Source organism: Euprymna scolopes, chromosome 2 (assembly GCF_053919585.1).
Source record: "Euprymna scolopes isolate OS-2025 chromosome 2, ASM5391958v1, whole genome shotgun sequence".
Classification (NCBI taxonomy): Eukaryota; Metazoa; Mollusca; class Cephalopoda; order Sepiida; family Sepiolidae; genus Euprymna; species Euprymna scolopes.
The window spans coordinates 23003076-23022263 of record NC_136483.1 but is presented as its reverse complement, the minus strand read 5'-3'; the positions used below and the strand labels follow the sequence as shown (position 1 = coordinate 23022263).

The following is a 19188-nucleotide window of genomic DNA, read 5'->3' as shown; positions in this document are numbered from 1 at the left end:
TCGGGTTATTTAATGCCAAATCCAGTCATTTTAGAAATAGTATTCATGTTGCATCCAGTTATTTTGTAAAAGGTTGTTATTCTTCAATCGCTAGTTTGTAGTGTTTGGTTTGGTTTGGTTGTTTTATAGTGGAGTTTTTGTTCCCTGCCCTGCAGAACATGAATGAGTTTTGACATGGGAGAGGGAAACGGATTACAGTATTAATGTTTGGTACATTTTAAGTAAGGACACCAATCAGGAAGTGGGGGAGATAGAAAGAGAAAGGGGAAATGGGAAGAAGGTAAAGGGGGAAAAGGTGGGTTGTTGTTTTTGGTTTTGCAGAAGATAATTAAGTTTTGCAAAAAGAGTAGAAAAACAAAAAGCGTCAATTTTAGGTGCATTTCGTCTCAGCAAGCCAATATCTTCAGACAGCCTGGTCTGCTAGCACCAGCCCTTGAAGGAGAAAGTATCTAGGGAATAACAAATTCACAAGCAGTCCCCAATTACACGCATATCCTGATTAGGGCAGATGATGATGTTAGGTTTTTCCAGTTCTTTTAGGGAGGTACTCCTACATGCACTACCTTGTATTCCCAAGTGATTTCCCATGTAGTATTAACCCGGCTCACCGTTGCTTAACTTTAATAATCTAATGAGAAACAGGTTATCATTGTTATTATGCTCTTATAACCGTTTAGGATTGCACTTAGAAATTTGTGAATATTTTCTTCCTCGGTAAACTTTACATAAGAGTGCATTTTTAGATATTATGTAAATTCTCTAACCTTTCTTTCTATAGGGAACACACAAGCATCACACACACATTGAGTTTTATTTATATAGATGAACTAGCAGGTGTACCCGGTGTTGTTCGGTATTAAACGTAACATTAAAAATATCCTTTAAAAAATACCCTTAAAAAAATGAAGTAAAAAAAAAACGGAAATAAACTGAGATATGCGCATGCGAGTATTACGTTTTTCTAAACAGTTCATTTCTTGTAAGTAAAAAAAAAACAATACTCGTGCTAAACCAAAACCTAAAGACAGTGAGTCATGTGCGATAACCATTAGACCAGCTTGCAACGATCTTTAAAAAGTGTTGTCAGACCTACTTATTCTTAACATAAGGAAACTGTCATGTGAATAATTCGTGCATGCACAGTCATGAAACAGCTGACAAAGTCCAATGACCCTCCCGTAACAATTTTTCAATTTTGACCTCTTAGCAGCCATGTTTTTCAGGGTGAAAACCGATTAAAAAGTTTTTCCACATGTCTGAATATCCTATATACCAAATTTCAAGTCCGTAGATAAAAAAATCGTTGAGTATATAGGTTAAAAGTTGTCCTCACACAGACACACACACATTCTCACTTTTATAAATATATAGACAAGACGACCTGGCATTGTTCACATTGAATGAGGAAACCAAGGATATAACAATATACTATTTTGTTTTATTCTGCATGTTTATGATGTATATTAGGTTATGTATTAAAATGTTTATGATGTATATTAGGTTATGTATTAAAATGTTTATGATGTATATTAGGTTATGTATTAAAATGTTTATGATGTATATTAGGTTATGTATTAAAATGTTTATGATGTATATTAGGTTATGTATTAAAATGTTTATGATGTATATTAGGTTATGTATTAAAATGTTTATGATGTATATTAGGTTATGCATTAAAATGTTTATGATGTATATTAGGTTATGCATTAAAATGTTTATGATGTATATTAGGTTATGCATTAAAATGTTTATGATGTATATTAGGTTATGTATTAAAATGTTTATGATGTATATTAGGTTATGTATTAAAATGTTTATGGTGTATGTTAGGTTATGTATTAAAATGTTTATGATGTATATTAGGTTATGTATTAAAATGTTTATGATGTATATTAGGTTATGCATTAAAATGTTTATGATGTATATTAGGTTATGTATTAAAATGTTTACGATGTATATTAGGTTATGTATTAAAATGTTTATGATGTATATTAGGTTATGCATTAAAATGTTTATGATGTATATTAGGTTATGTATTAAAATGTTTATGATGTATATTAGGTTATGTATTAAAATGTTTATGGTGTATATTAGGTTATGCATTAAAATGTTTATGATGTATATTAGGTTATGTATTAAAATGTTTATGATGTATATTAGGTTATGCATTAAAATGTTTATGATGTATATTAGGTTATGTATTAAAATGTTTATGATGTATATTAGGTTATGTATTAAAATGTTTATGATGTATATTAGGTTATGCATTAAAATGTTTATGATGTATATTAGGTTATGCATTAAAATGTTTATGATGTATATTAGGTTATGTATTAAAATGTTTATGATGTATATTAGGTTATGTATTAAAATGTTTATGATGTATATTAGGTTATGTATTAAAATGTTTATGGTGTATATTAGGTTATGCATTAAAATGTTTATGATGTATATTAGGTTATGTATTAAAATGTTTATGATGTATATTAGGTTATGTATTAAAATTTTTATGATGTATATTAGGTTATGTATTAAAATGTTTATGGTGTATGTTAGGTTATGTATTAAAATGTTTATGATGTATATTAGGTTATGTATTAAAATGTTTATGATGTATACTAGGTTATGCATTAAAATATTTATGATGTATATTAGGTTATGCATTAAAATGTTTATGATGTATATTAGGTTATGTATTAACATGTTTATGATGTATATTAGGTTATGTATTAAAATGTTTATGGTGTATGTTAGGTTATGTATTAAAATGTTTATGATGTATATTAGGTTATGTATTAAAATGTTTATGATGTATATTAGGTTATGTATTAAAATGTTTATGATGTATATTAGGTTATGCATTAAAATGTTTATGATGTATATTAGGTTATGTATTAAAATGTTTATGATTTATATTAGGTTATGTATTAAAATGTTTATGATGTATACTAGGTTATGTATTAAAATGTTTATGATGTATATTAGGTTATGTATTAAAATGTTTATGATGTATATTAGGTTATGTATTAAGCTGATTTTCATGTTATTGCTTATGTGGATAATCTTCCTTTATGATTCTCATTTTTCACTTTAAGATATACTTTGTTTATTTCCAGCCCTGCGGATTAAATAATCGCTTTTTAGTAATATTATCCGCACAGACAATAGCATTAACAGTTTAATGCATAACGTATAGCATACTGTCAGAAATACATGTAAAATCAATTGATATTGTTTAATGTTTAGAGTAACGTATTCGGTATTGTGTGGGAGTGACATTTGTTGAAATAAAGTTAATTAAATTTGTAGTCTTTCATCCTATCAAGACAAGCTTTCAAACTTCCAGGGATTAATGAGGACCCCTCTGTACTCCTGCTCTATACCGTCAACCCCACTTTATACTTTCTGTTTTATATTTAATTAGCGAGGCTACCCGGCATTGCCCGTATCCATAATAAATAATTTTCCCCACTCTTTATCTGTGCCTAAATCCAAACGTAGATTCCATGAGCAGAGCTTCTCAGAAGTGCACGACGATGGAACTCTCTTCCGTTTGCCTGTTTCCCACCTGACTACAACTTGGATGTCTTCAAGTCCAACATAAACAAATTCCTGACAAACCGCCCTCTTAAGTAAGACACTCTATCAAATCTCCAATACTAATGATTATTACAATACTATCCCATTGATCACTGTAAGCGCAATAACCTTTATCCCTGAGTGGCCTCCGGGCCTTGATAAGTGGTGACCTCCACGTAAAAAAAAAAACTGAATAAAGTTAAATAATATGTGTAAGATCTTTATATTAAAACTTCTACCTCTGTCCCTCCTCTTTCTAGTTGCTCCTTATCTTTCTCTTTTTCCGTTCTCCAACCCTCTCTTTCTCTTATACTGTCCGTTTTTCTCTTTTGTTTTAATGTGTTGAAAAAAAATCCACTTCATTTGCCTAAGGTATCCATTTTAAATGCAATACTGTAACCTCATTTTTATTGCTGCTAGACAACACAGAGTAGAACAAAACATATTTAATTAATTGCAATGCTTATTGAGATGCGTATTATTTATTCATTTATTTATTGCGGACTGTTATCCTCACCTTTAGTTGTTGTTATGCGGTAACCACCTGACGGAGACCAGAGGAATAGTTGGCCGAAACGTCGTGGAACAAGAACTAAAAGATGCGGATAATAGTCCGCAATAAATAAATGAACAGAACAAAACACAATAAGATTCTTGATCTTGGACGCTTTTGTTCTCCTATACACCCGCTTTTACAGTTATGTGAGGAGAAATAATGTTGAGAAGGAAAATAGTCCAAAGAGATTTAATTGTAATACTGTAATTTACATCTATTGTTCCCGGATAACTCCTTGTAAATCAATATTTTTGCCCCCCCCTCCTCTCAACATATCCTTACTTAAAAAATCTCTTGTTCTGATGTGTTGAAAAATATCTACTTCATTTGCCGAAGCTGTCCATTTTAAATGTAATGCTGTAATCTCATTTTTATTGCTCCTGGACAACATAGAGTAAAATAAAACACAATGACAATCTTGATCCTGGAGATATTTTTCCCGTTACCCCATCTGCTTTTACAGTAATATGAAAAGGAAAATAGTTCAAAGAGATTTAAATGTAATACTGTAATTTATATCTATTGTTCCCGGATAACTCCTAGTATATTAATATTTCTGCTCCCACCCCTCATTACATATTCTTACTTACAAAATATAATAAGGCAATTTTAATAATGACAATCAATTTGCCTCAGAGTAGAACAAAATGTAATCCATTGCTTTTTCTTCGCCATCTTTGCTGATCATATCTACCTGCATTTTGTCTGTTGCAGTCTGTTACCTATAAGTAAGATTGGTAGGATGCCTATCAAATTCACAAGTATTACAGCTGTTCATCATGACGCCCGGATCTTTATTTTGAGCCCTATCTGTTCGCTGTGATATTTTCATAGTTTTATTATTCTATATACATAGCATTAATTACATTGTTAAGCAACGTTGAACCTGGTCAGTACTAAAATGGGTAACCATTTAAAAATAGCAGGCGTTGTATGTACTTTCCGCCATTGTTTCCAGTCATCAAAAATTTCTCCGTGCCACTGGAATTAAATAATACTGATTCAAGAGATGTGTGGCTGGAGATTGCGCAAGCCTTGCTTCACAGTTACATGCATAGCTACCCTTACAGACAGTATCCATTATCTCTCAGGGCTGAATGGAAACCATGCGTTTTTTGTATAAGGCTTATTTTACATGTGATCTTGTCACGGGGATAATATTTATCTATCCCATATGTAGAAATTAGAAGAACTACTCGGCGTTGTCAGGGCAAAGGTGATCTATTTCTATTAAAAACTTCTCTCTACCTCTCTCGATCTGTCTCTCTACCTTTCCTCTACACAACTCTCTTTTTCCTCATCCCAGCTCTTTTCTTTCTAGCTGGACATACACACGGAAAATTCTCCTCTGTATAGAATTACCCGGCATTTTTATTCCAAAATTAATATATAACACTGAAAAACGGAGCCTCCTTGACGAAATCCGGACAAGTTGACCATCAGAAAATTAATAATTCTTTTCTACATTTAAGATATTATTTATCCTGGGCAACACCAATCATACCAACTTTGTAGATATTTGTTTTGTAGTTCGTTTTATTTTACTTTTAGCTGGACATACGCACACACAGACAACTGGTCTTTACAAAATAGACTGGCCTGGGTGCGCGGCGTTGCCAGGGTGTTTGGAGTGTGTGTTGAGCAAAAAAAAAAAAAAAAAAAAAGTGGTAGTAGGCAGGCAGGTTCGAACGCGTACCGTGAAGGAGGAAAAGAACGTGAAAAGAAAAAAACGTAAGGTCTTTGTCGTTGCGTCCATCGCCAAACCGGAAGCGGCGAAGGCTCAAAATTAAGGCTAGTTAATGGAAAAGAGGGGATGACTTTCGAAAATATCGGCGAAAAAAGCGACCCCTACTTGTAGAAAAGTGCCTAGATAAGAGTGAAGGAATTAATGCTTTTAGCCAATTTTTCGATATTTGTTGTCCGAAGAGGCGGGCTTCAAAACTATACCGATCTCGTGAAACGCCGTCGCACCTGTCGAAATTTTTAGACATACATACATATATACATACATACATTTAAACAGACAGGTGAGATTTATATTATAGATTAGCGAGGGGTACCCGGCGTTGCCCGGGTGTTTGTAGGTGTGTGTGAAAAAACCCGAAAATGTGAAAAAAACAGGTGCCCGTGAAAAAAAACGAAGCCTTGACGACGCGCAGTTGGAAAATAGTAAAGTGTGAAAAAAAACAGGTGCGCGATTTTGATTGACGTGACGGCGATAGCTATTCAGCAGTTACGATTTTGTGCGGGACAGTTTTTACATAAATAAATAAATAAATAAATAAATAGGTTTGTTTGTTTTTAACTAAGTTCGGGGGAAAACCAGCTCCCTGTTTATTAGGGGGAGTGTCTCGTCTCGAAATGAAAGCTACCGTCTGATATGACGAAGTCGACATTGAACAAACGTTACTTAGCTCTCTAGAGACCACTGGCTCTGGGCCGGTGATGAGAGTCGAGTTTCGCTTTTTATTTATACCGAAAACCGAATGCAAGGCGTGCCGATGCGGGAAATGTGGAATAATTAATGTTTGAAAGTCAATAAAATTAAATAGACAGGCGAGCTCCGTGGTTAAGTGTGAGATATTACAATTTATAGATGATATAAAAAGTTTTAAGAAGTTGCGAAGCGAGCGAGCGCTTCTCTGAAAGAAGCCTTTTGTGGACATCGAGGAAAAGCGTACATACATACATACATACATACATACATACATACATTTTCGCTGACGACCAGTTTTTATTCTAATGTTAAGTAACTCAGAACCAAGTGTTTCTTGACCTATATATGACACATTAAACATAATTCCGAATTTAAGCTATCGATTTTCCTAAACACATCGTATATAATTCTGTTTATTTGTATGTTTTATGACGTATCTAACATTTTAAAAGTTATTTAGTGTCGAAACTAAATACCTATTGTAGACGATTCAGAGTATACAATTAATTGAACACAGGCTTTTATTTTATCCATAGTTAGCGAGTTGCGGTTGCAGGTTCATATCTTCCCCAACAGTATTAGTACATAAATAATAACTATAGATCCACAAAGATATGAACTCATCATAGATGATTCCATAGTCTGTAATTGTATCCATTAGACAGATACATTTACCTTTACCATGTATAGAGCGTATTATGAGTGTATTCGCGTATTCGCGAGGAGTGAAATGAAGTATCTGTTCTGATACTACACGTCAATCTTTCTGTCCTCGATCGAAAGGAAAAATTCTTCTAAACAAATAGAATTTTATTTTTTGTCCCTATCTAGAACTCCTATTTTGGGAAGCTGGATTTCCGCACATTGCGTCTAATTTGACCCTTGTCGGGGGGGGGGGGCAAGTAAATAAGTACAATGGGAGAATGAGCGACCAACATCTAAGTAAGCACAAACTCCATCTCTGACTCCTCCTCTCATATCCTATTAAAATAAAGAGAGAGTGAGAGAGCAATTCGAGTAGATATGATTTTTTTTCTATTGATTAAACCGTCCTTGATCTTATCACAAGGAAATCCTAAGTATACCCAATTCAAGGAACCGTCTGCTTTATATATATATATATATATATATATATATATATATATATATATATATATATATATGCGCGCACACACACATATATTATAAATATTTATTTATATTATTAAATATTATTTTACGTGCATAAAAGTATGTATCTATATCTATATATATCTATATATATCTATATCTATATATCTATATCTATATCTATATCTATATATATATATATATATATATATATATATATATATATATATATATGTATGAAATAGATGGCATTTAGATTCCAACAAGCATTGCCTATCGACAGCACATGACAAGTCGACTAGTTTGTAGAATTGGCCTCATGTGTAAATTCATCAATTCTTTTTTGCTTTCATTTTCGTTTCTACACAAACAGGACTTGACATCATTTATCTTTTTTTTTTCTTTGGTATATTCAACTCACAGACACGGTCGCACCAGTAGAACCCCCCTCGCCATTTCTTTTAATGAATTTGATTTCCTCCATTCTTATTGATTTTTTTTTCTTATGGTATTATTTTCTTTGTCTTTAATATTTTCTTCCTTTCTTTTTCATTTCTTTAATTTCTTCTCTTCTCTCTTTTTCCGTTTATTTCCTCCCGTTCCCTTTTTACTCTTATCTCTATTTCTTTCATATTTTTCTAATTTCCTTTGCTTTTTACTATCATCCCCATTTTATCTCCATCTTTCCCCCCTTTTTTTGTTCCATTTCTTTCTTTCTATTTTTCTTTTTCCCGTTTTTTTTTTAATTTCTTTAACGTTTTATTTATTTTATTTTCATCAATTATTCCATTTCTTTATCTCTTTGTCCTGTCCTTTCCTTTTCCATGTTTAAGCTGAACCATATTACTTTTCATGCTCGTATTTTTCTATTGTAATCCATGATTTTTCCAGGCTTCCAGTAAATTCACTTGTTCTTTGTTTAATATCAGTTTTTTGTCCCCATAAACATAACATACACATATGTAAAACAATGTTCAGCACTCGTCTGCTTTCATTCTCTCTGTTATTTTTAACATACATTGAGCTTGTAAACAAAAAGAGTGAAATATAATTGTAAAAACATTCTACCAAAACAACACACACACATATATATATATATATATATATATATATATATATATATATATATATATATATACGTTTTATTTTTTTATTACCGTATCTTTCTGTTAAGTTACATTATTGTTTCAGATACTCGGCCGTTTTTTTGGCCGTCTGTAGCTTCCTCAGGGTTTCTGTAAAAGTCTGAGGAAGCTACAGACGGCCAAAAAAACGGCCGAGTAGCTGAAACAATAATGTAACTTAACAGAAAGATACGGTAATAAAAAATAAAACACATATTTGCTCTACAACAGTATTGAGCACTTTCTTCAGTTTTTATTAATTACCATTTCCACTAAATATATATATATATATATATATATATATATATATATATATATATATATATATATATATATATATAGTGTAACCCAGATATAAGAGACTTTTTCCCTTGTCCCTAATTGCTCTTACATCAGGATTACACTGTTCATTAATACAGGCTCTAATTTGGGACCAGAGAAAATCTCTTATATCCGTTTTCTTATATTCGGGTCTCTTATATCCGGGTTACATTGTGTGTGTGTATATATATATATATATATATATATATATATATATATATACACACTAGCATGGGTACCCAGCGTTGCCTGGGTTGACATGAAATTCCGTTTGAAACACACCTGTATACTAATCATTTTCATCATGGGCAACGTGGATACCCCCCCCCCCACAACAAAAATAAAAGAACGGATGAAAACAAGTAAATGTAATCGCCCAAAAACAGAAGTATGCGATACCGTCTCCATCATATATTTCAGTAGAAGAGCTACAAAGAGAAGAAACTATTCTCTGGATATTGAGAACTGGAAAGACCCCCCCCCCCAAAAAAAAAAAAGATAATTAAAAATAAATCATTACAACTTTTGTTTCAATAAAAATAGCAGCGAATACCTGTGCGATCGCAAAATAAGAAAAAAATCTACCAAAAATTAATTCCAAAAATAATTAAATTAAATTTTTCGTCATTTTATATTTCTAATGTAATCCTCCCTCCCCCCAAAAATTGAATTTGTCGTATTTTGGGGTTCGTTCTGTTTATAAAATTGTTAGGTGAAAGTATAGAATAGTCTCATAAAAATTAATTAAATTTATCGTTATTTTATGTTTCAAATGTAATTCCCTGCCCCTCCCCACCACCACCACAAAAAAATAAACGAAATTGTATTTGTCATGTTGGAGAAATGCTAGAGATGACATGTCTGGTTGAACTCTTTGTGACCAAAATGTGGATACTCATTTTACGTTAAATTTATATAGAAAAGTGATCCCCAACGATGAAATGTTATTTTTTTTTTCAAAATTTCTGCTTTCATATTATTTATAAAGATTGCTTAAACGTATTAGGCCCCTAAAAAGCAGGTCTTATTTTTTTTTAGGGATTACACGACGCTGGGTCACGTCGTAAAAATTGACCATTTTTAATTTAAGATATTAAATAAATTATAAAGAAAATCTGTTTCACAGGCAATTAAACACACTAGCTATGATATAATTATTATAATAAATCCTGGGCAACACCAATTAAATTCTATAAACAAAAAAAAAGGAGCTGATAATGTATGGGATGATGGAGTTTGCTCCCATGGAAAATTGGCCCTGTGTCTGACTAACTCTGCCATCGTGGGGATGCAAGTAAATGCTGCCATCAGATAGAATCGAAACCGAAACTGTACCATTCAAAACAGGCGACGTTACCACTGTACTAACGTGACACGCATGTGAACTGATTAAAAATCAAAAATTAACTAAGACGAATGTACAAAAATGCATAGTGATTTTTATTTTCAATTTTGACCCATTTTTGACCTCTTAAAAACTATTTTAATCGGCGAAAGACCCATAAAAGAACGGTCCATGGCAAATTCAATCATGTGAGGCCCATAATAATCACAGGAATCACCGACCAATGTTTAGATTGTTGTTGATTATCAGCAACAAATTTTGGAATATTTGGTTCCATATTTGATAGAAAAATTCTTAGATCACCACGTTTCACTACATTCATTCAGTTTCGATTCCCGGGACCCATTCGATAGAAGAGACAGACTTGTTGAAAATGTGAATCAGAAACCAATCAGATTAAAGAAACACTTAAAAAGCTTTGTAAACATTACAGGGTTTGATTTTTTAATTATTTTTTTTAATTAAAAATAAGTGTGATGCAATCAATTTCCACATGAATTGTGAATCCCAAAGAAAATGGGTTGAGAAACACCTACTCATGTTGCTAAAAGCTCTCAGTCTGTAATCCCCTTCCATAAAAGATCTCAGTCTTTCAACGCTTCCTAAAGAATCTCAGTGACCCCCATAAGATAAATTTGGCCATTGCCCAACTAAAATCTCGTAACGCTCCCCTTGTTGGGTAGTACGGATCCCGTTGTGAAATCGTGTGTTGGAGTAAAAATTTGACAAAGAATTATTCAATTTCTTTTGAACTACGTAGTTATTAAAACAAAATGATATTTAAACCCATGAAACGCTCAAAAAGTTATTATACATCCCTGTATTTCCGTCATCCTGTCTTCAGTGAGAATTCATTATTGAATGAACAACAACTTTGTGAACGTCTTTATTTCGCTCTTAAACCGACGGTTCTCCTTTCTTCTGATCTGAGAGTATCGTATTTACTAAACAAAGAATTTTCTTTTTCTTGTCTTTTTTTCTCAAAATTAGTCAGAGGAAAAAATATTTAATGCCTGTCTGGAAAAATATACAATTTCAGAAACAGGAGTTGTGTTATCGTCTGCTGAATTTTAACAACAGGATATGATTGGTGGCGGAGGGAGAATAAAGGAAACAATTTGGATAAATGTGTTGGTTGGGTAGGTTATATACATACATATACACACACATATATATACATATGTACATAAAAATTTATAAAACATACACACATATTTAGCTAGCTGTATTAGTACAAATTAATATACATATATGTGGGTGCTTGTATAAATATTTATATATGTATATGAGGCCAAATTAATATTTATAGAAATGTGCACACACACATGTATATGCACATATATTTTAATTGTTTGCGTATTATTGTTTATGCATGCATATATATTCATTGAATGTTAGAGATTAATTGCGAATATATATATATATATATATATATATATATATATATATATATATATATATATATATATATATATATACTAGCTGGCCGCCCGGCATTGTCTGGTCGTACAATACGCTTAAACATGATATTTTAATTAATGCAGATTGCGTACGTATTATTATAGAATTAACCTTCTATTGAATATTATATATTACGAGGAATAATTTACCGGGTAGACTAATTCGCTAAAAATAAATAAATAAAAACAATAATAATGATAATGTCGTTTATCAAACTATTTGCAATATCACGTCAGGTGATATTTGGACTTGACGATGAATGCCCTGGAAAGTCACATCTGATTCATATTTAGTTTTAAAATATGCAAACGAAGAAATGATTTGCGGCGATTTTAAATTGTACTTCTTTTATCGTAAATTGAACTAATCAAATAGAAAAAAAAAGAAAGAAAATAAAATGGTAAGGGACATCCGGACTTGAACACGTGTTTATTCGATCTGTAGTCGAATGCTCTATCACTGAGCTATATTTCTAGATGTTAATAATTCTGTTGTATTTTTTTTTTGTTGTTTTTTTTAAGAAGAAATGATTTGTTGATATTTTATTATCTTCCTTGCCGGTGTAACATAAAATATTGCCCTATAAAAATTCCTTTTTATCTATAAGAAAGATTATTTTTAGGATCGAATTTTTTCAATTTTCGATACTTATCGGATAATTTCTGTGCAAAGCATTAGTCAAAACTGCCAGACATTAGCTTTATGTGAAATTTGCAAAAGATCGGTCGCGCCGTTTCAGAACCTATGAGGAAGGAACTCACTCACACACAAACTGACTTTTATATAATAGTAGAGGCGTTCAAAAGTAATGCCTTCTATATTTTTGTTCCGCCCGAATGGATCAGAAGAGTCTGCAAAATGCATTTTTATGATAACTAAACTTATGCATTTAGGACCTGAAGGTTTTAGATATTGACGATGTGAGACTCTAATAAAGCGACCCCTGTCATAAATATTGAATTTCTCTACACAGAAAAATTTGAACGGGTCAACATTCAGCAATACCTGTTGAAAGTTTAGGAAGTCAATGCAGTTGATGTCAGCACTGTTAGGAGATAAGTTCGTCGATTTCAAGTAGCGACAGAGATGTGAGTGAAAAAGCATGGTCCAGACAGCCCCCCCCCCCTTCAATCACTGGCAAAAGTGCATTCAGAATGGTGGTGACTATGTAGAAAAGTAAATTCTGGAGTACAAAAGTTCGCTTGTTTTAATAACAGAACTTTTTTAGTTAAAAAATAGGAGGTCTTACTTTTGGAACAACTCTCGTATGTAGAAACAATAATGAATAAAAATTTAGCTTATATTAACACTTTTATTTTTTATGAATTTATTTTTATTTTTACTTTATATTTTAACTATAAGTAGTCATTTGTGTGAGCAGAGCTTGCTATCTTGTCGGCTCTAGTGGTGGTAGAGATGAGTTCTTGCTGCGAAACTTTTATAAGAGGGAACCAAAAATTGGAGCTCAGTCGAGCACATATATTATGATAAAAGGATATAGTAGAGAAAGACTAGCAACGTCTTATCTGTAAAAGTAAAGTTGTAGATAAGGATAGAGATCGCCCCCACCCCACCCGAAGTCGGACTTTAATATTTGAAATAATATCAAAAGTCATGAAAATGGAAGATTTGAAAATCAAGATTAATCAAAATCCAGTGGGAAAAAAAATTACCGAAAGACTTCAAAAGACAAAACGAAAATGGAGGAAAATGAATCAAGTTTAGTGAAATAAATAATTGTTGCAGAAGAAAAGTTGTTTGTCATTAAATTCACTTGAAGTCCAAACCTCATCAAAGTGACTGATGTTGGCAGACAACCTATTTTGTTGGGAGAAAAAGGAAATATTCAAAAAACAAAAAATAAAAAAAGTAAAATCTTATTTATTAATGTTGAAAATGAGATTTATGAAATTGATTTTCTTCTTTCAATCAAGATTAAATCATTTATTTTATGTTTTATTCGAAAAGATCTGTTGCCATGATAAATGGAGAATATAAATGGATATAAGAAATCATCACACTACAGTAATGCCTCCTATTTTTTCATATCGTCTGAATAAATCAGAAGGGATTGCAAATTGCATTGTTATGATGACTGAACATGCATTTATGTATGACCTCAAAGTTGCATCTGTCAGTTGTAGATATTGGTGGTGTGAGATTCTAAGAAAGCAACCCGTCATGAACATGTGTCAGAAGCAGAGATGCGTCATTGAATTCTTGGCAAAAGTACAATGAGAATAGTGGTGACTTTGTAGAAAATAAATTCTGGAGCACAAAGGGTACCAATCCCGTCTTCGTAGGTTTTTTTTCACTTACCAAGGCCCGGAGGCCACTCGAGGATAAGGGTTAATGGGTATACATTAGCCAATGTGATTATAGCGTATTAAACATAAGTTGTGTGAATTTTGTAAATTGGATTACTTAGGGCGACGATTCATCAAGAACTTGTTTACATTGGACTTGAAGACAATCAGATTGTAGTCAGCTTACGTAGATTTTGTTTCAGAATGCGTCCAATAAGTATTGAAAATCGATAATCGAAAAAATCCGATTAAAGAAGGAAGCTTGATTTTGACCAAAGTTAACATTTTTTATACAACCTAACATAAGTGTATTTAAGATATTTTATCAGCGCACAAGCAGTAAGGCCCAACCTATACAATCTACTACAGATTCTTTTATAAAACGGGTGCGTTCAAAACGAATGTTTTTAGAGCACATGGTAGTTGACTTCTGTACGTTTAACTTTAATTCAAGTTATTATATGAAAATAATTTCATAAAAGCAGCAGTTCTTGGATAAAACTGCAGCCCGTTCGAAATGAATGTTTCTGTTAAGAGCACAATTGAACCATGATACTTGACTTTGCATTTTAAACTTTAAATGAAGGCATTACTTACATATAACTTTATAAAACAAACAGTAGATTCTCTACAGTGCAATGTAAACTACAATGTATTGTGTTCTTCAATTTCTTTTGTTATTTTATTTAGGACAGTCATCACGTGATCACCAATAAAAATAAACACCAATTTTGCATTTTCTTTTTTAATAATCTTGTTTTCAACTTGATAATCCCCAATACTCTGCAGCATAGGAAATTATTTTTCCGAAGCTCCACCCTAGTGTGGACTTTCTATATCAGGAAGTCACCAAACTATGGCCAGCTAAATCTAGCCTGCATTCTCTATTCATGAAGCCTGCGCAGACTACTTTATTTACGCGATGAAACCTATGAAACATGAGATGTAATCACATTTACATTTAAATATTGCAAGGGTCATTCCAAAGGTAAAGCCTTCTATTTTTCTTTTTAACTAAAAAAGTTAAAGAGCTACGAAAACGGAAGTGGTACTATTCAAACGAGTGATCTTTTTGTACTCTAGAGTATATTTTTCTACATAATCCCCATTTCTCAATACACTTTTGCCAACGATGAACGAAGGCTGTGCATGAGCATCTGCAGAGTGCTTTGTCATGTGAGGGTCGTTAAAAAGGAAAGCTTTTTATGATTAAAAAAAAAGATGAAGAGCTATGGACAGAAGTAGTACTATACAAACGTGACCGTTTATGCTCCAGACTTTATTTTTCTACATAGTCACAACCATTTTCAATGCACTTTTGCCAGCAATTCAATGACGCATCTCTACTTCTGGCGAATGTCCATAACAGGAGTTTCATACCGTCAATATCTGCAACTTAGAGATGAAACTTTCAGATCATAAATGCATAAGTTATTATAACAATGGTATTGGCAATACCCCTTGATCCATTTGGGCGGAATAAAAAAAATAGGAGGCATTACTTTTAGAACGCCTCCTCGTATATTTAGAACACTTGAAGTTGTTATTGAAAATCAAACGTCAGTTTCACAAATTTCATTAAACGTATTTTACTGCTGATTTATTAAGATTTGAATAGTTCTGGTGTAACCGAATTTTTGCAAATATTACTTTCGTCTATTTTGATTTTTCTACATTAAACGCCGTAATGTCCTGATGATGCTTAAGGCCATCTTCTTGATTACATGGCCCAAAGACTGAAGCCTAAGTCTTTTTATTAAGAAATATTGTGAAAAAAGAAGATAGTTTGAATATGATTGGATGTCCTCATTATTTAGATGCCTGGGGTCACCGTTACATCACTCCTCTCTCTGCACGTTATGTACCTATATTATTTTTAAGGGATCCTATGTTAGTAGCGATTAAGTTAGCTAGTATGAATTTTGGCAAGGGTCTCAGTGAGAGCCTGATAATATAGATCTATGAAACAGAATCGTTTTCAGGGTTGAATGAAAGATAAATGATGCAAAGTTGATAACAGCCTACAAATGTCGTAGACAAAACAGAGACAATGATGAATGAAATTACGTTTTTGAGCAAGTAGGAAATTAAGGTTTTCAGATCAGTCTCTCTAGGAAGCCGTGCGAACGAGACTCTGTCAATAATGTAGGAAAGTTTAATCTAAGACGAATATTAATTTGATGTCTGTCCGTCAGCGTCACTCATTTAAGTTAGAAAAGTTAAGCTTAAGAAATAAATAACTAAATAAGATAACATTAGTCTCTCTCTTTTCTATATCCATTGTCTTCAAATAAAACTTTGAAGAAAACTCAGTGAACATCTCGTTGTGTCTTTTTCATGAAAAGAGTTTTATTCATCTTAGTTAAACAGACGAAGCGATCAGCGGCCACTAAAAAAATGTGTATAAGGACTTGTATCCTATTATGGAAAATGTCATATGATTTTTATTAATATGAAATACTAAATTTTAAGTTTCATATTTTCCCCAGAGCTTTCATTCTGCCTGGTAAATATAAATTAGATTGTAACTCATGCTCATTTTTTCAGTTCAGTGATCACTCAGTGTTTTTAAGAGTCATCGATTTTCAAGGCCTAGAGGCCACTCAAGGATAAAGATTAAGAAATATCAGGTGAGATAACACCATGATGATCGGTTATGGTGGAAATTAGGTATGAGTTTATTTATTTTAGAGGATGACTTATCTTGTTTATGTTGGACTTGAAAACGGCCATGTTATAGTCAGTTGGGAAGCAGCTCTGCATTATTGTGCTTCACAGGCTGGGAAAAATAACTCCAGATTATTGTTGAGTTCATGAGGGGATGCTATGGGTTTTTCATTTCGTATTAAAGCATATAAGCTTTCCAAGTGAAAGAAATCGACTTTTGATTTTAAAAATAAAATTCTACAATTCTGGTTCTTGTACTTAACTTCACCAAAACAAATGTCGAAGGGCTTAGAGCTGTTAATCTCTAAAAGAAAAAAAATTTTTTAATACATTTAAGAAAGAAAATTTTTTCTTTTAGTCAACATTACTTCTGGTCAATCCTGTATCGCTGACAAGGTTCCTACTCACCATTATTGTGTTGTTCGAATACTGATTTGTATAAGCTGCGGAATGATGCACTCAGGTTCTCAGGGGCAGAATTTTCTTCCATATATGGTAACGACTGCAAAAAAAAAAAAAAAAAACCAGAACAAAACATTAGTGTTAAACAAGATAGACAAGTCATTCAATAAGGTAAAAAAAAAAAAAAAAAATGAAAATATATTAAAACTCAACAAATCTGCATAAAATATAATTATCGTAATGCTCGCATAGTGACCGGACGATGCCCGGGATTGAATGATGATCAACGAGTGTTTCACACTCCCATATTTTTATTGTCATTGAAATCGGTGGACTTGCCCATTTTCCAATCAAATTGATTAATTGCCTGCTCTAGTTGGGGACCCATTGCGGTGCACCTGGGGGAAGCTTCACGTGCCTCTTGCTATTACTAAGTTCACTACACATTGTCTACATTGCACTGTAGAGAATCTACTGTTCATTTTATAAAATTATTTTATGTATAATGGCTTGCATTAAAGTTTAAAATGCAAAAACTCAAGTATCATACTCCAATTCTGCTCTAAACAGAAACATTCATTTAGAATGTGCTTCTGTCATATCAAGGAATCTACTCTTAATTTTATATGTCTAGCCTTTCAGCTTGTGTGATAATTAAAACTTCTCAAATGCACATGTGGTGTTAGGCTGTGTAAGGTGTTAACTTCGGTCCAAATTGCCTGTTCCTTCTTTCTTCAGATTATTCTGATTATCCATTACTGATACTTATCAAAGACATTCCAATAAAAACCTATCTAAGAAAATTCAGGCACTTGAAGTTCCTTCGTGTGAAATTTCATAAAAATCGACCCAGCCATTTTTGAGTCCATAGGGAACGAACTTACACACAGAAAGTTCGTTTTATATAATAGTAGAAATTCTATATAAACCCCCAAAATATCTGTCTATCCACTGTTTATACTTTCTTCATTCAGTATAGGCCTAGAATTTTTTTTTTTTACACAGTGATCACAACTTATCAAGGTCCGGAAGCCACTCAGGGATAAGGGTTATTGCAAGATAGTGTGGAGATTCGATGAAGTGTCTACTTAAGGGGGCGGCTCAATAGGAATTTGTTAAAGTTGGACTTGAAGACATCCAAGTTGTAGTCCGGTGGGAAGCAGGCAGACGGAACAGAGTTCCACAGGCATGCAGTTCTAAGAAAGAAGCTCTGTTCATGGAATCCGCGTTTTGATTTAGGCACAGATATAGAGTGGGGGAAATTTTTCACAGTGGATTCAGTTAGACGGGTGTTTTTCGTGAAAGATTGGCGAGGGGGGACCAGAGATTGGAGCTCAGACGAGCACCTGCCATGGAAATAACGATAAAACAAGGATTGGCTCGCAACGTCTTTTCTGTGGGAGAGAGGTTGCAGGGTAGAGAAAAGGGCATCCCCCACTAAGCCACAAAGTCTATTTTGTACTCTGTCAAGGCAGGATACGCTGTTTTTAGCAGCTCCTGCCCAGATATGGCAGCAGTACTCCATCCTTGGACGTACTTGGCTTTTATATAGATAGAGAATTGCATCAGTAGTGAGATATCTTCTGGAGCGGTAGAAGGATCCCACCATCTTTCCAGCGACCTTGGCAACAGACTTGATGTACGTGTTCCATTTCAGATCAGGAGTAAAGGTCAAACCCAGAAGCTTGTCAAAACACGGAGCCTCACCCAGACGAGAGCCATCCATCACAATTGATGCCAGATGGGGATCAGAGCGTTGATGATGTAAGGATAGGAGTTTGGTTTTGGACGCATTAAAGGTAACCAGCTACATCTTCCCCCACTGAACCACGCGCTCGAGATCAAAGGAGAGAGAATCAGAGAGAACTTTGTCATTTACA

The 19188-nt window shown here is 33.0% G+C and overlaps 1 protein-coding gene across 1 annotated transcript in view; it reads right to left on the bottom strand.

The window, feature by feature from the left end:
* Positions 1-19188, bottom strand: part of LOC145303335 (forkhead box protein J3-like) — a 761811-nt gene that overhangs the window by 440610 nt on the left and 302013 nt on the right. The window contains exon 5 of the mRNA XM_080144700.1: positions 17315-17408. Coding sequence (XP_080000826.1) covers positions 17315-17408 — 94 coding nt within the window. The remainder of the gene's footprint in view (positions 1-17314; positions 17409-19188) is intronic.